This window comes from Thamnophis sirtalis, unplaced genomic scaffold (genome assembly GCF_051295495.1).
Source record: "Thamnophis sirtalis isolate CommonGarterSnake01/CBP01778 unplaced genomic scaffold, rThaSir2_p1.2 scaffold_4, whole genome shotgun sequence".
NCBI lineage: Eukaryota > Metazoa > Chordata > Lepidosauria > Squamata > Natricidae > Thamnophis > Thamnophis sirtalis.
The window spans coordinates 119,571,194-119,588,417 of NW_028261384.1; the positions used below are offsets into that span (position 1 = coordinate 119,571,194).

The 17,224-nt window shown below is 43.7% G+C and overlaps 1 protein-coding gene across 2 annotated transcripts in view; it reads left to right on the top strand.

The window, feature by feature from the left end:
• Positions 1-2,305: 2,305 nt before the first annotated feature.
• The window catches only part of LOC106538475 (myocardin), a 55,064-nt gene continuing 40,145 nt past the window's right edge, over positions 2,306-17,224 (top strand). Inside the window, exons 1-3 of one of the 2 annotated variants that reach the window (XM_014052966.2) lie at positions 2,306-2,542; positions 3,373-3,505; positions 3,761-3,878. In XM_014052966.2, coding sequence (XP_013908441.2) covers positions 3,824-3,878 — 55 coding nt within the window. In that variant the 5' untranslated portion in view covers positions 2,306-2,542; positions 3,373-3,505; positions 3,761-3,823. The remainder of the gene's footprint in view (positions 2,543-3,372; positions 3,506-3,760; positions 3,879-17,224) is intronic. The other variant, XM_014052965.2, reaches the window with a different exon arrangement.

Here is a 17,224-nt window from a genome sequence, read left to right on the forward strand (position 1 = left end):
ATATGGGCTCTGAGAGATGACCCAAAGGATGCAAACGTTGTATAAAAAGAGGTGGGAGGTGAGGGGGGGGAGAATCCCTGAAAATGTCTTAAAGAAAAGCTTTTGCTTTCCTGACAATGAATTCTGGTCTTTGAATATTCAATGAAGATCTAAACCTCCCCAAGGACAAGCAGAATCTTTTTGACTCAGAGATGAAATATCCCAAGCTTTTTCATTCCAAAATTGTTTCTCCTAAGCAGCTATTAGCAAATCTCCCAAAAAACTCTTAACTCAGATGAGGAATTATGCAATTAAACACCCCCAGGATAACACCACACACTTCTTTGCTGATTTGTAAGTTCCTCCACAGGAAAGCCCTTCACCTCTGAAGAATTTTGTAAGGAACTCAGCTGGCTTTACATGTCTAAGGATGTAAATCTGACCCATTTCTGAGCAATGACCACTGGACTTCTGCGGGTGACCTCCGAGACTTTGGAGAAGAATTTTAAGAAAGCGCTGTGGAAGAAAAAGGCATCTCTAGGTACTTGATTGCCTTTGATAGGGGTTGGGGTTGGAAATTTGAATTTTTTACTTCTTCCAAGGACCCCAGAAAAGTTATCACTGTTTTTCTTTTTGGTTTTAAAGACAACACAAAAAATCCAACTTGCTCTGGACTGAATCTGGAAAGAGATAAACCTGAATTTGAATGGGTTTATTTCTTTCTATTTGATTTTTAAACCACCACCACCCCTTATGACTTTACAAATAATTCAAGGCAATGAACATACATCATTCTCCTCCCGCCCCCACAACCTTGTGAGATGGATGGAACAGGGAGAGAAGGAGGGAGAGGGGGGTGGAGGGTGAAAGAAAAGGAAAACGGTGGTGGTGGTGAGAGAGAGAGGAGGAAATTGGAAATTGGAAATTTTGCACTAGCAGCATGTGGACTCTGAGCGATGACCATTCCGCCACAGTATGCAAACATTGTATGAAAAGGGAGGGACTAGAACAGTGATGGCAAACCTTTTTTCCCTCGGGTGCCAAAAGCGTGGACGCACAGTATTGCACATGCATGCATGCCCATATCTATAATGAAATCTCCCCAGTGTTGAAAAAGGCCTCCCACACCCAGAAATGAATTTCTGGTGGGCCCCGTGGACCGTTTTTCACCCTCCCCAGGCTCCAGGAAAGCCTCTGGAAGGCTGGGAAAGGTGAAGGGTGAAAAACAGGCCCACTGGAAGTTGGGAAACGTCCTGCCTGAGGAGGGTTGGGCGGGGGGGGAGGACTTTTTCAACATGGGGGGGGGATTTAATTACGATGTGGACACGCACATGCGCGATAGCCCTCTGGAAGGCCCAAAACCAGCTTTTCCAGCACATGTATCACTCTAGAACTGACATAGGGCAATACCCCGCTCTCAGATATGGCTTCATGTGCCATCTGTGGCACACATGCCATAGGTTCACCATCGCAGGACTAGAACTTACAGTCTCCTGGTGATTGGTTCAAAGTCACCCAGCCAACTTTCACGCCAAAGGCATGAACTAGAACTCACTTCTCTTGGTTTCTAAGCCAGCACCTTAACTACTACGGCCATACTGGTTCTCTGGGAAATGGCCAGAAGCATTAAGGAGAGAGATGGTTACTGGGAGTTTTGGGTTTCATAAGAAAGGCTTGGCAAAGACAACATCAGATGCTAAGTTAGTTCAGACTGCCATACTCCAGGAAGTGAGGGAAATGTCAGTGAGTGTGCAATTGTGATTATTATAAAGGCCAGTAAGTATCACCCTACCAAGTGGCGGGGAAACATCCATGAGTGTGTTATTGTGGTTATTATAAAAGACCAGTAAATATCTCCCTATCAGGCACATTAGAGACAAACTTTTCTGGGCTCCCTGGGAAAACAGTGCAGAATGGAGGATAGGAATCCTTTCCCCTATCTTGTGTCCTGCCAATACATTGGCACCCATCTCCCATCACTCCCAGCCGAGGACCGAAGGCCCAGAACCTCTGGAGGTCCCAAGCCTGCATTGAGCGATTGGGGAAGGGTAGACCTTGCGTCCCACTCCCCGGGGCTCCCCTCGGGCCAGCTCTGCCCGAGGAACCTGTCCAGAAAGCGGCCAGGGCAGCTTCGGGAAGCGGCGGGGCTCCTCAGGCCCAGCGAAGGACGAGGGCGACTCGGAGGAGGAGGAAAGGGGGCCGTCCCGCTGAGCCAGCAGCGCGTTCCGGGTGTCGAGTGTCGCGGCAGGTGGCACCGGCGGGGAGGGGCGGAGGCGCGGGGCCATCTCAGCTGCCCGGGGCCGGGGAGGGGGGTTCGGTGGCGTCCGTCCGAACTCGGACACGGAGGGGGCCGCGGGGGGTGGGAGCAGAGCGCTCGGGCCAGCCTCTCTCCGCGCCGCCGGGCTCGTCGGGCGCTGCCAACCTCACCTGGGCAGCGAACAGAGGCAGGAGCGCGCTCGCCCCCTCCGCCCGCCCGCCCCTCTCCGAGAAGCCGTCGGGGCGCCCCTTGAGCCAGCGGCAGCCACAGGAGAAGGAGGGCCGCGCTCTCTCGTCGATCATTCCGGTGAGCCGGGGCGCTTTCTCGGGGCAGGGGCTGCTGGAGGGAAGGGGGCTCCCGGGGGGCACTCCTCGGGCTCTCTACATCCCCGCTCGACTCTCCTGAAAGCCAGCGGAGAGGCTGCCAGGCGCCCCAAACTGGCAGCATCGTTGCTTCCCACTAAGCTTTCCAGAAGGGCAGGCAGAAACTCACCCGGTGGAGCCCATCTCCTAAGCTTCCACCAGCGCAGACAAAAAAAAACCCCTCAACAGGTAAAGCCCATATCCTGCTAAGTTTCCACCAGAGCAGGCAGGAACTTACTGGGTGAAGCCCACTACTTCGTCTGCCATTCCTCCTCACTTTCCTCTGAGGGGTTTCTTCTTGCTACTTCTTCCCTTGTTTTGCCCAGTGAAACCAATAGACCAGTTAAGGGAAATGTATTTGGGGGGGGGGGACTTTAATAACCAAAGCTGGTGGGGGGGAAGGTGTGGATTCCGTTTGAGTGAAGTGTTGATTCAACTGATGGGGGGAATCTTGTATCATTCTTTTGATGTAGCAGCCCCTTCCATTGGGGGGGGGGGGGTGCCAGGCCATTGGCCCCATTGCCATCTCCTAAATGAGGCCTTGCTCCACCTGCTGCTTTTCTGCCAGTTGCGCAGCTGCTCAGTTGTGGTTTTGCCCTTGCCGCCACCGTGCCGTATCCTTACAGCAACCTTTGCTTCTTTGCCATTGCATTTGTAACGGTGCATTTCTGATTCTTTCCCCTTTCCTTGTTGTCTGAACAACAATCTCAAGAGGTAGGCAACCAACTGAAAATATTTCTACAGCAGGTCTCAATTCAACATTTACATTTCTAGGGCAATCGAGAATAATAATCATAAAAAAAATTAAAAATTTGGAGTTCTCCCTTGGACGTCCAGCTTTGTGGAGATTTAAATGCCCATCACCCATCCTAAATCCAAATAATCTGCCCAACAATAAAAACTACAGGTACGTGAACCTCTGCTAAAAAAGATCCTACCAAAATTTCTGAGATTAAGAACCTATTGTCATTTTTTTCCCTTTTAGATGATTCTCCTCCCCCTTTACCTCCTGTCACTACCACCTCCTCCTTCTCCTCCTCCTCCTCCTCCTTCTCCTCCTCCTCCTCCTCCACCACCACCATCAACACCACCATCAACACCACCACCACCACAATACCACCTTCTACTGCTACCAACTTCTCACCTTCTTTTTCTTTTCCAGTGTTGCCAAACATCAGTGAGGCCTACTTCATATTGGGATCTGTAGCTCCGAAAGCAGCCAAAGATGACGCTTCTGGCATCTGAACAATCCATGCTCATTCGAAGAAGATTTCGTTCTGGTAGGTAGGACCAGCATTGGTGTGTCATTTCAAAAGACAGGAAGCGTTTTGTATTTTTGGGTTGGAGGCCCAGCTACCCCAATCCCTTCCCTAATAGGACCCGTAAACCTTTTTTTTTTTTTTTTCATTCTTTGCATCTTCATGTCACCAAATAATGAAACTATGATTTTGTCTGACTTTTGGACTTTGCTCGTTCTGAGGATTTGGGGATCATAATGTCCCTAGTATTTAAGCCTTAGTTTTACTTTTCCCCTTCCCCAGGCATCTCCTGCTCTATAAGAGAACAATTTATCCCAGCTTCCTCACCCTGATATGGTCGGGGTCTGCAGGAAGAGCAAATGATATAATCAGCATCCTGATATCATTACAATAATGCTGCAAATTATATATTTTCCAAATTGACTGGTGATCCACTTCTCAGAATTCCCAACTAGTACACAGTCGCTACTGTATATCCAACTATTGATGGCTAGTTGATTTAAATCAATATTGCTCAACCTTGCAACTTTAAGATGTGTGGATTTCATCCACCAGCATGCTGGCTGGGAAATTTTGGGAGTTGAAGTCTATACATCTTAAAGTTGGCAGGGTTGAGAAACAGTGGCTCAAACCCTTATACCCAAACCCTTATACCTGTGCAAGATACAGGAAAAGCAGTGTAAGTCAGACCCATCTATTAGTTTTTTTTGCCTGCTGTTTTCTTGGTTGTTTCCTGCTGCTTTTATGTTGCAAAATTTATGTTATAAATATACTTTATATTTTATTACACTGGGAAGTGCACTGTAGAGCTGAGTAGCAAAAGGTCAGAGGACCAATTTGTGGCATCTCCAGGTAGGGATGGACAAAGTTCTTCCCCAAATTCTGCAAAGTTGCAATTCCAGTCTGGATTTTAAAAAAAATTGATTAGAAAGGTCAGTGGTTTCATCTGACCTAAAGCGGCTTCTTAATGATTTAAAATCCCCATTCCCCAACACTTAATTAGAGCCAACTTTTGCCTTGTAGCATATTTAGAAGTATTCTAATAAGTGTGGAGTAATATATTCATACAATTTAACCATTCCATGGATGACAAGATTAAGCTCTTCCAACAGAATTCCAATATACCATATTTTTCAGAGTATAAGACGCACCAGAGTATAAAACGCACCAAGATTTTGAAGAGGCAAATTAAAAAAAAAAGTTTTTGCACTCTGCAGACATCCCAAAAATGCTCCATTTTTTGTGAAAACGGGCCCCTTTCCCCCCCCCCAAAAAGAGCATGAACAGCCTTTAGGAGGCTTGTAGAGTGCTGGCGGTGGGGGGGGGGCAAAGATGAGCAAAAATGCCCTGTTTTTCACGAACACGGGCCCATTTTTTGTCAAAAAAGGGCATGCATAGCATTTAGGAGGGTTACAGATTGCTCCTGGGGGAGCAGGGGCAAAATTGAGCAATAAACGGCCCCTTTTTCACTCATTTCTGCCCTCCCCAGTCCCCAGGGGCACTCTACAAGCCCCCTAAAGGCTATGTGTGGCCATTTTGGTGAAGGGGGCAGGATTTCAGGAAGCCAAAAATGCTGTATTCAGTGTATAAGACGCACCCAGATTTTCAGCCTTTTTTTAAAGGGAGAAAGGTGCGTCTTATACTCTGAAAAATACAGTAATGCCTGTGTTGTAATGTTGCTATAGGAACACTGTAGAAAAGTCAGTGGTTGTAAGAGAGAAGCCAAGTACCAGGATCTCCATGTCAACCACCAATAACCACTGAGCTTCTCCAAAACCATGAAGTGAAGGGAAAATAATCTGTTAAAATATGGGAAAGATGGGAAGAAGAAGTGATGAGTTTAGACTGCTTTCATTTAATAAATAACTATAATAGGAAATCAAATGCCAATAAAGTGTAGTCAAGTGTTTAATATGACTTCAGCTAGCTTGCAATAAAGATTGTTATTGAACTTCACCCTGATAAATGTGCGAGAAATTTTGGCTGAGTTTGATTCTAGCAGCCCTGCAAAGTTAAGGATTGAAGATTCCCACTCATATCCAAGTCTGGGGATCCTTGACAGTAATGACGTTTATGTTCTTGATCCAAAGGTACCCCAACCCACTCATTCACCACCATGCACATACATATACATAAGTCATACATTATTATGGATTTATGCATGTTCGTGTTTCAATTAAAAAGTCAAAATGACATCTCATAGACAATCCAGGAATCAAGACTGCCACATGTCCTTCCCTGGTTGATTACTTGTAATAGGGCACAGTGCAAAAAATACTAAGAAAATGGTAACTCACTTCTGTCAATCAGTTGCCTACTTAAAGCACAGGCTGGCCTTGAATTTGAATATGTAGATGTGTATAACCGCACCTCTGTTTATTACCTTTGTTAGGGCACTCTTCCATCATGAGTTAAGCCAAGTTGAGCCATCATGATTTGCATTTAATGAAAATGGGGGTGGAGGGGGGAAAAAGAGCAACCCATGTATTTATGGATTGCACATAAGAGACCTTTGAACATGGAGGGTGGAGGGTAGGCTGGGAAAGGGAAAAGACCCACCATCTTTCATTTTCAAAGATCTCACCTCCAATAATTGCTCTACATCAGTGTTTTTCAATCATGGTCACTTTAAAACGTGTGGTCTTTAACTCCCAGCGTTCTCCAATCACCATGCTGGCTGGGGGATGCTGGGAATTGAAGTCCAGACATCTTAAAGTGGCCAGGATTGAAAAATACTGGTTTAATTTGGCAATTGGCACCTGGCATGCCTCGAGCAGGATAGGGGTCTGCCTTGGTTCTCAAACCTAAGGATTTCCTTCAGTTCTTAAGTTTTAAAAAAATAAATATTCACAATGACTTTTTAAGCCCCTTTTACTAGCTGTAATGGAACGCATTGGTGACCTTAAAAAAAGGGGAGAAAGTGGTAGGAAACAATCAGAGAAGAGAGGAAGGAGCCCGTCGTCACTAAATGGCCAAAATGAATAAAACTAAGGAAGGAGTCCCTAATAGAGCAAGTAATTAATTTGTACTTTCAGATTTGCAAGAGCCTGTTATTAGAATCTTACAATAAAATAGATTTAGCTCATTTAATCATGATTCCTATCTAGTTTACCTGGGAGGTCTGACTTTCCTGTTGGCCAATCTCTACTGATAAGAAATATGATGTCCCCAAGAGCATGGTTTCTGCATAAACATCTGGATGGTCTTCATTGATGGTGCCCACTCTGCTGCTGTTTAGAACTGGGCTCTCCAACCATGGTACGTTTAAGCCCGGCGGACTTCAATCCCAGAATTCCCCAGTCTTCCAGGCTTAAAGTTGCCACTGTTGGAGACTCCTGGTTTAGAAGACCTGTGAAGATCTGGCTCTTTACCTAGGCCTTCAGGGAGAAAGACTGACACCCTGTACTTTTCTATTATTAGGTTTTATTAATTTTATTGTAATTTCTTTGATCGTTATGAGCTACCCAGGGTCGTTGACAGTGAAGCAACATATCAGTGTAATAAATTATTATTACTAACATCGTCACTTTTCTTTTTGTGCCTTCATGTCAGTATTAACTTGGCATCCGCCTGGACGTGTCCCTTCAGTTTTCTTGGCAAGATTTTTGGAAGTAGTTTGCCCTTGCCTGCTTCCTACAGCTGAGAGAGAATGGCTGGTTAGCCAGATGGCTTTGAACTTAAAGTAGGACTAGGTCTCTGAATGTCTAGCCTTGTACCTTAACCATTACAATTTAGATGGCTTGTTATAGGATTACATTGTCCTTCTCTGTAGTAATGACTGGAACATGGACAACACTAATAAATCAGATAGGAGTAGCAAAAGAAGAATTAAGGGATATAAGGAGCAGATCATCCAGCATAGAACATACTGTACAGATGGTCCTCAATTTATGACTCTAATTGGGACTGGAAATCCAGTCATAAGTCATGGTGGTAAGTCAAAACACCCCACAAGATCAGGAATAATTTTCCGGCCTTTTCACAGCAATCATTAAGCAAATGCCATGGTCATCAAGCAAACCCATTCATTTGAATGGATGTTTTTAAACAAAATTTGACCCAAAGAAGCTCCAGAAACAGGCAAAAAAACATGAAGAATTAAGGTCACATGACTATGGAAGGCCATAACTGATAATAAAGCTGACTTGCCTGATATATGGTCATGTGGCCATGGGGGAGAGGGCATTGTGTCTATTTAGCACAGCAGATTGTGCTTTAAGGACCACAAAGGGCTGTAAATAGGGTGGTCATACCTTCACACAGTCTAAAACAAGTGGTCATACGTTGAGGACTACCTTTAATTAGGATAATCAAGCAAGTATTCCAACTGGGTAACAAAACATGCCCATTTAGACCAATATAATATATTTCTTAAAGGACGCTGTGGTTCAGTGGCTAAGACGCTGAACTTGTCGATTAGAAAGATTGGCAGTTTGGTGGTTTGAATCCCTAGTGCCACGTAACGGAGTGAGCTCCCGTTATTTGTCCCAGTTTCTGCCAACCTACCAATTCGAAAGCATGTAAAAAAATGCAAATAGAAAAATAGGAACCACCTTTGGTTGGAAGGTAACAGCGTTCCGTGCACCTTCGCCATTTAGTCAGGCCAGCCACATGACCACGGAAATGACACTGCTGTCTTTTCGGCTGTCAAACGGAGATGAGCACTGCCCCCACCCCCTAGAGTTGGGAACGACTAGCATGCATGTGAGAAGGGAACCTTTACCTTAATATCATTCTAGTTGCAAGAAGTTTTATGGCCCAGCGCTCCTCATGAATGATACCTGGTCTCTACCAGTCTCTGTCTTTAGGACCGAACTCCTAAAAACTCAACCTACTTCTGGATTTTTCTTGCTTACTGCAAAGTAGCAATGTATTGAATCTTGTGTGCCTTCCCATTTACGGTAAAATATTCTTCAGAATTATTCCACACATTTCATTTTTACGGTATTGCCATGGTATTGCTTCTGACATGTCTCCATGAAAATATGTTTGTTTAAATGCAAAGTCAGACCACTTGCCAGCTTTTGGGTACTCTGGATTATAAAACATAATGGCACTGAAGCATTATCCCAATAGAAGAGAATATCTGCAGCTCAGGGTTGAACTGTGGAGTTCTTGGCAGTCCCTGAGCCTGGTTGTTTGCTCACAGACCGTTCATTATCCAACTAGGCAACGTCATCAGTGCAAGGGAGTGTGTAGTTAGTTGTTCAAAAGAGGCAATTTAAAAAAAAAGTCTAAAAGAGACTATTTAAGAAAAAACTTTGAAGAAAACAGATTAGAGCACATGCCCTCCAGCAAACCACATTCAGATAAGGAATGATCAATATCAGACAAAACATCAGGCAGAAAAAAATACTCCAGTCAAGGAAGAAACCACATACCCACCCAAGCTGACAGGACAGGACTATTCTACTTCCAGAATCCCAGAAACACACGTACAGCTAATTTTGATGCAAACATTTGTCCATGCTGATCCGTTGACTGATTGCTAAGAAGCTAGATGATTGCTTCACTAAATTTTCTTCCATGGCTTGACAAACGTCGTGAAAATGAGAAGGTAGGGGGCAATCGAATGCTCCTTTGGTCAGATACCTGGAACCCTGCAATTAATCCCCACCGAGGTGCACCTGTGTCCTATATGAAGGGGCTCTCATACTGCATATTCTGTGGGTATCACCCACAGAACCCCAGCCCTTACAGCCTCTGGCCTGGGAATCGGGCATCTTGTATTTCCATCCTTTTAAATAAATAGCTAGTGGCGTCACCCCAGCTGTTGCTGACAACAGGAGAAATGCCAGCCAAGCAGGGGGCACAGGAATAGAAACGCTTAGAGCAATCCCACCCTCCAGAGATATGACGTGCCTGCTCTTGGAGGATGGGCAAAGGGGGCTCACCTATCTCACCCACCCCTGTGGGCTCTTCCTTTGCCCAAGGATTACCCTTGCCAGGACAGGGAGCCATTGTCCCCAGAAGGAGGGTACAGTATGCTGAGTTCAGTGCACAGAGCGACTTTTCAAAAGAAGAGTTCTCGGATGCCTTTTGATTTCATACCTAGCGAGTTGAGTTCAGGTTTCCATGCCAGGTCAGCCATTGAATTTCTGAAAGATTGCCAACCAGAATGTGGAGCAGCAGCATTCTGTCGCACCAGAGGGTAAGACTAGCCTCAATGGGTAGAGTGAGACATGCAGGGAAGCAGATGTTGGCTAACCTTTAGGAAAAACTCTAAAGACGAAAGCTGTTCCGTAATAGAACAGGCTTTCTTGGGGAGGTAGAAGTTTCCTACTCTGAAGCTAGTTCAGCAGAAAGTGGACGCCATCTGGCCATAATGCCTTAGCAACCACTTCCCAGCAACCAGCAGGAATTAGTTCAGGTCATCTTATACCTGTATTTTCCAACCTTAAGCGGGTGAAGGACGGCATGCGTCTGGGTTTCAATTCCAGAATTCTCTAGCCAGCCATGGAGGCTGGAGAATTCTGGGAGCTGGTCTGCACACCTTAAAAGTTCCCAAGGTTGGGAAATATTGGTTTAGGTGATCTCCAAAATGTTCTTCCATCTGAATTTGCCTTCCAGTAATCTCTCTGCCAGAATTATGATAAGCAAAAATGGCCATTGATGGTCTGTTTTCCTTCCTGGGTTTAGAACAACTCATGGCCTTTTCTTTCCAGGGTCAGAGTTCAAATCAGCTCTCCCAAGAAACTGAAGACAGCTAGAGAGATATTTGAATTAGAAATGACAGTCACGGTTCTGTCTTCATTGTTGCAGACAGGAATTGTAATTCTGTACAATTCTCAGGGGTTGGATTCAGTCGGTTCAGACTGGTTCTGGCGAGCTGATAGCTCAAATAATCAGCTGAGAACAAACCCGTTCGCTCTGACGATCAGATTGGCCTGCACACATACACCCTGTGCTTTACTTACCTATATCTTCTCAGCTGATTAGCATGGCAGAGTGGATTGCCACGCCTCCAGCTGTGTTACTCCCCAAGTAGTAACGTGGAAGGTAAGTTTTGGTAGAACTGTGCACACATGCATAGCGCATGTCAGGTGATTGCAAAACACATTATCACCGAACTGGTTGTTAAACTGACAGGATCCCACTACTGCATATACTGTATTAAGCATTCTGTCTGAAATTTCAACTTAAATCTCTTTAGAGGCTGAAATCTCAAATGATTTGGATTAGAGAAATGCCAAATGCTTCATGTCGTCTTGATCCATCAGTGGTGTTGTGTTGCGAGGAACAGAACATGATTTTTGAGCTAGTGTTAATTCCCAATCCGCCCGTGGAAGATGCTAAGTTTTACAAGTGTCTCCATTTCAGCTCCATTTCCTAAGTTAGCAGCATTTGCATGAACTGATATAGCAATCTTCATCTAGCATTATTTAATCCTTTAACTGTTCTTGTATTTATAATTTTTAACATATTTCTATTTTTATTACATGGTAAGTGATCGGAGTTACATTGGACAGTGGGATGGATGGCATATCAATTTAATAAATAAAATTGCCTTTTTGAAAAAAAAATTATAACATTGGCTTGTGAAAGATAAGCACTGTTGTATATACTTGTGGAACTGGTAGGATTGTGAGATTTTCCTGATTTTTCGTTCATTTAATATTTGCATGCGGATATTTGGGTCATGTGGAAAACCCATATATGTTGCTGCTGTAGTGTATGTTGAGAAACACAGGTCTTCTCCTAATGGTAGAGGATGAAAGAGATAAATGCAGAAAGAACAAGAAATATCCAAAATTCGCTCTAGTGATTTTCATTGCTACTCAGCTTTTCCTAATGTAAGCGCAAACCAACAATACACCATTCCATTCTATCTTAAGGAAGTGATTTTCAGCAGAGACTAAAAAGTTGTGTCATTGGATCATCTTCACACATTTTAGGTATGCCAAGGAGATACACTTGATCCCTGGGAATTCAATCTGTAAAACGGGAAGTCCATCTGTTGTCTTTGAGGTGCACCATATGGCTGGCCCATCCATGCAGGTGTCTTAAATGATCTCGCCATGGCTCCCTTAGGCTGACATATATTTTTTTTCTTGGGGAATGACCACAAGGAACAATTTTGTGCATCCATTATTCATCAGCTCATTTATGTGAACCAAGCTTATCTTGTTAGCAAACTCAATTGCCCATCCAATCCTCTACAACAGGAGTGTCCAACCTTGGCAACTTTAAGACTTGTGGATTTCAACTGGTTGGCTGAGGAATTCTGGGAGTTGAAGTCCACAAAACTTAAGGTTGAATATACCTGCTCTATACTATAGTATAGACCAGTGTTTCTCAACCTTGGTAACTTGAAGATGTCCGGACTTCAACTCCCAGAATTCCCCAGCCAGCGAATGCTGGCTGGGGAATTCTGGGAGTTGAAGTCCAGACATCTTCAAGTTACCAAGGTTGAGAAACACTGGTATAGACCATGGGTATCAAACTCACTGCGACACAATGCCATCACGTGACAATTTCCCCATTTGTGGAGCTGGGGTGGGCGTGGCCTGTGTGTGACGCATCCGGCCTGTGGGCCACAAGTTTGATATCCCTGGCATAGAGTATATGAGCAGAATTTACTGTGCAATTCTAAAACTCTCCTCTAGTTTTTCATTAGGAAGGTCATTCTCAAGCAATCATGCATTTATTTTGTAAAAACTGGAGACGGATTGATGCTGCAGACTCAGCTCCATAAGGTTAATTCAATTATGATAATTTATTAGCCAAAGCACACTACTATAATTCTTAATTTCTTAAATACTGATTTTAATCTAATCATCTGGTAGCACTTTGAGATTTTCCATTTCAGCTCCATTTTCTGGGTGTGCTTGAAAGAGGGAGAGCGTGTTCGTGTGAAGGTGTGCACGCACTTGTGTCCATGTTTTGCCTAAGTTGTTGCATTTTTCCTTTCTGTATCATTGACAAATATTACATGAATATATGTAACATGATCGTTGATGGCATTTGCCAGTATTCCAACCAGTCTTATTTTATTTAATGGCAACAATCCTGGAACTCCAAGAAATAGTTTCAGAGGAACTGTGTTGCTTTGTCATCCAAATTTTATTTATTTAAAACAATTCTATATCTGTTTCCATGCTTTTAAAAAAAGGAAATAGTTCATGGTAAAATTCAAGCAGTTGATAGAATAGTTTTTAAGCATCGCAAACCCAGATATAGCTTACACTGCCCAATAGCATGCTTGCTGTATTACAGTTTTTCTTGATTTCTTAAAGAAGGGTTCCTGCTTCCAACTTTGGCAATCTTGTTTCCCAGTATTAGCTGTTTCCTGGTATGTGGACCTCAACGCCCAGAATTTCAAAGCCAGCATAGCCGTTGCTGAGAATTTGGGGAGTTGAAGTCCACTCGCCTTGAATTTGCCAAGTTTGGGAAATTCTAGGCAAGTTAAGAGGTTTTAACAGAATAACAGAACAGTCCAATCTCTTTAAAACTTCCAGTTTTGGAGCACTCACAACTTTTGGAGGCAAGTCATTTCATTGATTCATTGTTCTAACTGTCTAATTAATCTCTTTGATTAGTTTCCATCCGCTGCTTCTTGTTCTCAGGTGTTTTGGAGAAAAGGTTGACTCAGTGGTGGGTTCCTACCTGTTCAGACCGGTTCAGCCAAACTAGCAGTAGCTTCGCAGCCTGGGTTGCTGGAACTGGCAGCGTCCCAGGCATGCCACGCCCTGAACCGGTTCTCCCGACAGCGCCATAGGCGGCGCCATCTTGTTTTTTGCTTTTTCACGTGCTTCTTCAGAGCAATTTTAGTTGCACTGTACATGCGCACGCAAGGTGCATCAAGCAAATGTGTGTGGCGCATCCCTGAGCGAACCGGCTATAGCGCCTGGGTTGACCCACTCCTTTTTGTGGCAGCCCCTGAAATATTGAAACACTGCTATCATGTCACCCCCTAGTCCTTCTTTTCATTAAACCAGACATACCCAATTCTTGCAAATATTCATATGTTTTAGCCTCCAGTCCCTCATATTTGCTGCTCTTGTCTGCACTCTTTCTAGTCTCAAAATCTTTTTTATATTGTAGCAGCCAAAACTGGATGCAATATTCCAAATGTGGTTTTACCAAAGTGGTATTAACATCTGGATTCTATACCCCTGTTAATGCAGCCTAGGACTGCATTAGCTTTTTTGGCAGCTGCAGCACACTTTTAAAATGATATTTGATTGTCTATTAGGATTCTAAGATCCCCCTCACAATTAGTACTAGTGAGCTAGATACCACCTATTCTATACCTGTGCATTAGTTTTTCTTGTCTAAACTAAAACCTTACTTTTCTCACCATTGTATTTCATTTTCTTAGAAAGGACCCAGTGTTCAAGTCTGTCAAGATCCTTTTGTATTTTGAGCCTATCTTCTGAAGTGTTGACTATTCCCGCTAGCTTGGTGTCATCTGCAAATTTGATGAGCTCCCCTTCTATCCCCACATCTAAATCATTGATGAAGATATTGAAGAGTACTGAGCCTAAGACAGGGCCTTGTGGGTTCCCCACTGTGTACTTCCTACCAGACAGATGCAATTTCATTAAGGACCACACATTGGGTGTCGATTGGTCAGCCTATTACAAATCCATTTGGTGGTGATGCTGTCTAACTCACATTTTTTAATCTTATCAAGTAGTAGGTTGTGGTCTACTTATTAAATGCCAAACAAATTATATCTGCAGTGTTTCACTGGTCCATTAATTTTGTCACTGTCAAAGAATGCAGTAAGATTTATTTGGCATGATCTGTTTTTGACAAACTAATGTTGGCTTTTGGTTACGACTTTGTTTGCCTCTAGGTGTTTGTAGATTCATTGCTTGATTATCTTTTCCAGAATCTTCCCAGGCATTGATGTCAGACTGATAGGTCTGTAGTTTCCTGGTTCCATTGTTTCTCCCTTTTTTGAAGATGGGAATTGCATCAGCCCTATTCCAGTCCTCTGGTCATTCCCTAGTGCTCCAGGATCTTTGAAAGACGTTGTTCAGTGGTTTTGAGATCACTGGGATCACTTTGAACCCATATTATAGAAAGCTAAACTGATAGTTGCAGGCAACACTGAATTCAATGGATCCATTTGTGGTGTCACTTCTTGCCCATTATCAAATAGCAGCTTTACCTGTTCTCTTTTACCAGATCCCCATTCTGTATTGTTCATATTCATTCTCTGACCTATTCTCTCCCTGTCTTTTAGAAGGGTCAACCAGATATGTCCAAAAATGTCAAGATGGCAATCTGGACTGCATGATCATACTTATGATGCACACAAAAAGAGTGGGCCCTTGTTCACTTAGTCTGGATCTGCACCTTCACTTTCACTGTGGCACAATAGATATAAATTTTAAAAAATCCCTAGAAAAAGCACAGCAACATCCCATATTTCTGGTAATGTGCTTTGTTCCTTGCTAGTTTGTGGTTTGAGAACAAGAGGTACAAGAGATGACAGAACACCAAAAGTTATGAATGCTATAATACCTTTATTATGAGTTTATAGTAATAGAATCTTGTATGTCTTGATATGCTTTCCACCCTCCCTGTTTTAGTCTCCATGAAAATTATGGAGGGTTAGTTTTCTCAAATTACATTTCTGCCTGAGACTCAAATTTCTCTTATTTGTCTATTGTCTTCTTTGTACCTGTTATTCCTATTCCTCAAGGTTATTCCTATTTCCTGTTTAGAGGAAGGGACTGTCTTCCTTATTGAAACTACTCATTCCATGGGGGTCTTTGGGGGTGTGATCATTGAAGACTGGAATAGCCAATCAAAGTAGTCATTATAGAAGAAAGAGGAAATGGGAACTTTTGAGGGGTAAATGGAAGGAGTGGTTTGAGAAAGAATCGAGTCTAATATTTTAATTAGGTATATGCTTATGACTAAGCACACTGGTAGTCCTTGCATTACAACCAGAATGGAGCCTGACTTTCAGTGATAAGTCGTGATGGTTGTAAAATGGGTTGGTTGTGGCCAGTGGAGGGGGGGGCAACAATTAGAACTAAGTTGCCCCAAAGTAGTCTGTCATAATTTTGAACAGTCGCTAAGTGACTGTTGATGAGTTGAGGACTACCTGTACTTAAATAGATAAAATGTACTTATCTCCACAATAACCCTGTGAGATAGGCTGGACTGAGAAAGAGCGCCTGATCTAAAATACGGTAATCCAGAAAGCTTCTATGACTGAGGGGGGACTAGATCCTGCATTTCCCTACTCTTGACTCTTATATCTTGACGACTACAATACACTGATCTCTCCCTTCTAGCCAGTGGTGGGTTGTAGGCGGTACGTCCCAGTACAGGCGTACTGGATCCTGCCCGGAGCACCAGATACCATTCCGGTACGGTGCTCCGGAGGGTCCACCTGCCCGCCTGCGCTCCTTACCGGTGCATTATGCTGTTGGCACTTCTGCACATGACACGTATGGGGCCTGCGCAATGCTCTGCGGAACAGCTGGAGGGTCATGGAGATTTGCAGAAGTGTCATTTGACGCTAGATTGCATCCGTGCGCTGCGTGCATTCATGTAGATAATTCCGGGGCTGTTCCAACTGTACTGGTTGGAACAGAATTCGGAACCCACCACTGCTTCTAGCCCAGAAAATACTTCCATCTGTCTAGTAGGCAGAGTTCGGAATACATTTAACTAGGCCCAGACTGAGTGGAATCAAGTGATAAACCATTTCCAAGTTATTTAAGAAAAGTCAGTTGTCTTTGTTTAAGTGTTAATCAAGGGCTGTGCTTTCCTATGTCTTCCCCATGTTCCTTGGACATAAAAGATAATGAAGTGGGTGGGGAAGAAAGGAGTGTCTAACCGGAACAGGGCTTAAGGGAGCAACAAGCCAAATGCTGGAGATCCCATAGAGTTCTCATAGACCTCTCTGAATTGGTTTAATTTGAAAAGAGCATAAGGAAAAGACAGCCACAATTAAAAGGGCATTCGTGATGGAGAATCAGTGGAAACCAGCGCAACGAAGATTATGGGGACTAGTTTAATCTCTGTTAAACGGAAAGACCTTGAATCTGCAGGTCTCCATTGTCCTTGTCCTCCCACACGCCCTATTTTAATGCTTAGCGCTAGCAGAAGCATTACCATGGAAGATTTATACCAGAGGAACATGGCGTAAGCAAAACAGGGCCCCTGGAGTATTACTTCCCACCCACCCTCATCCCTGCCAGGGTCGAACTCTCTCTGTTTGCTGGCAGATGGATGCCTCAATTACATCTTCGCCCCACTTGGACAGCTGTCGAAGGAGATTAAATACGGCTCTCATCGTGAACTTGTTTCCACTCGCTCCTTTTGATTTGTCTGTTTAATTTTTGCTTTTAAAATATTAAGTAGTGCTGAGTAACCTCACTTCAGCTCCATTTAGAAGG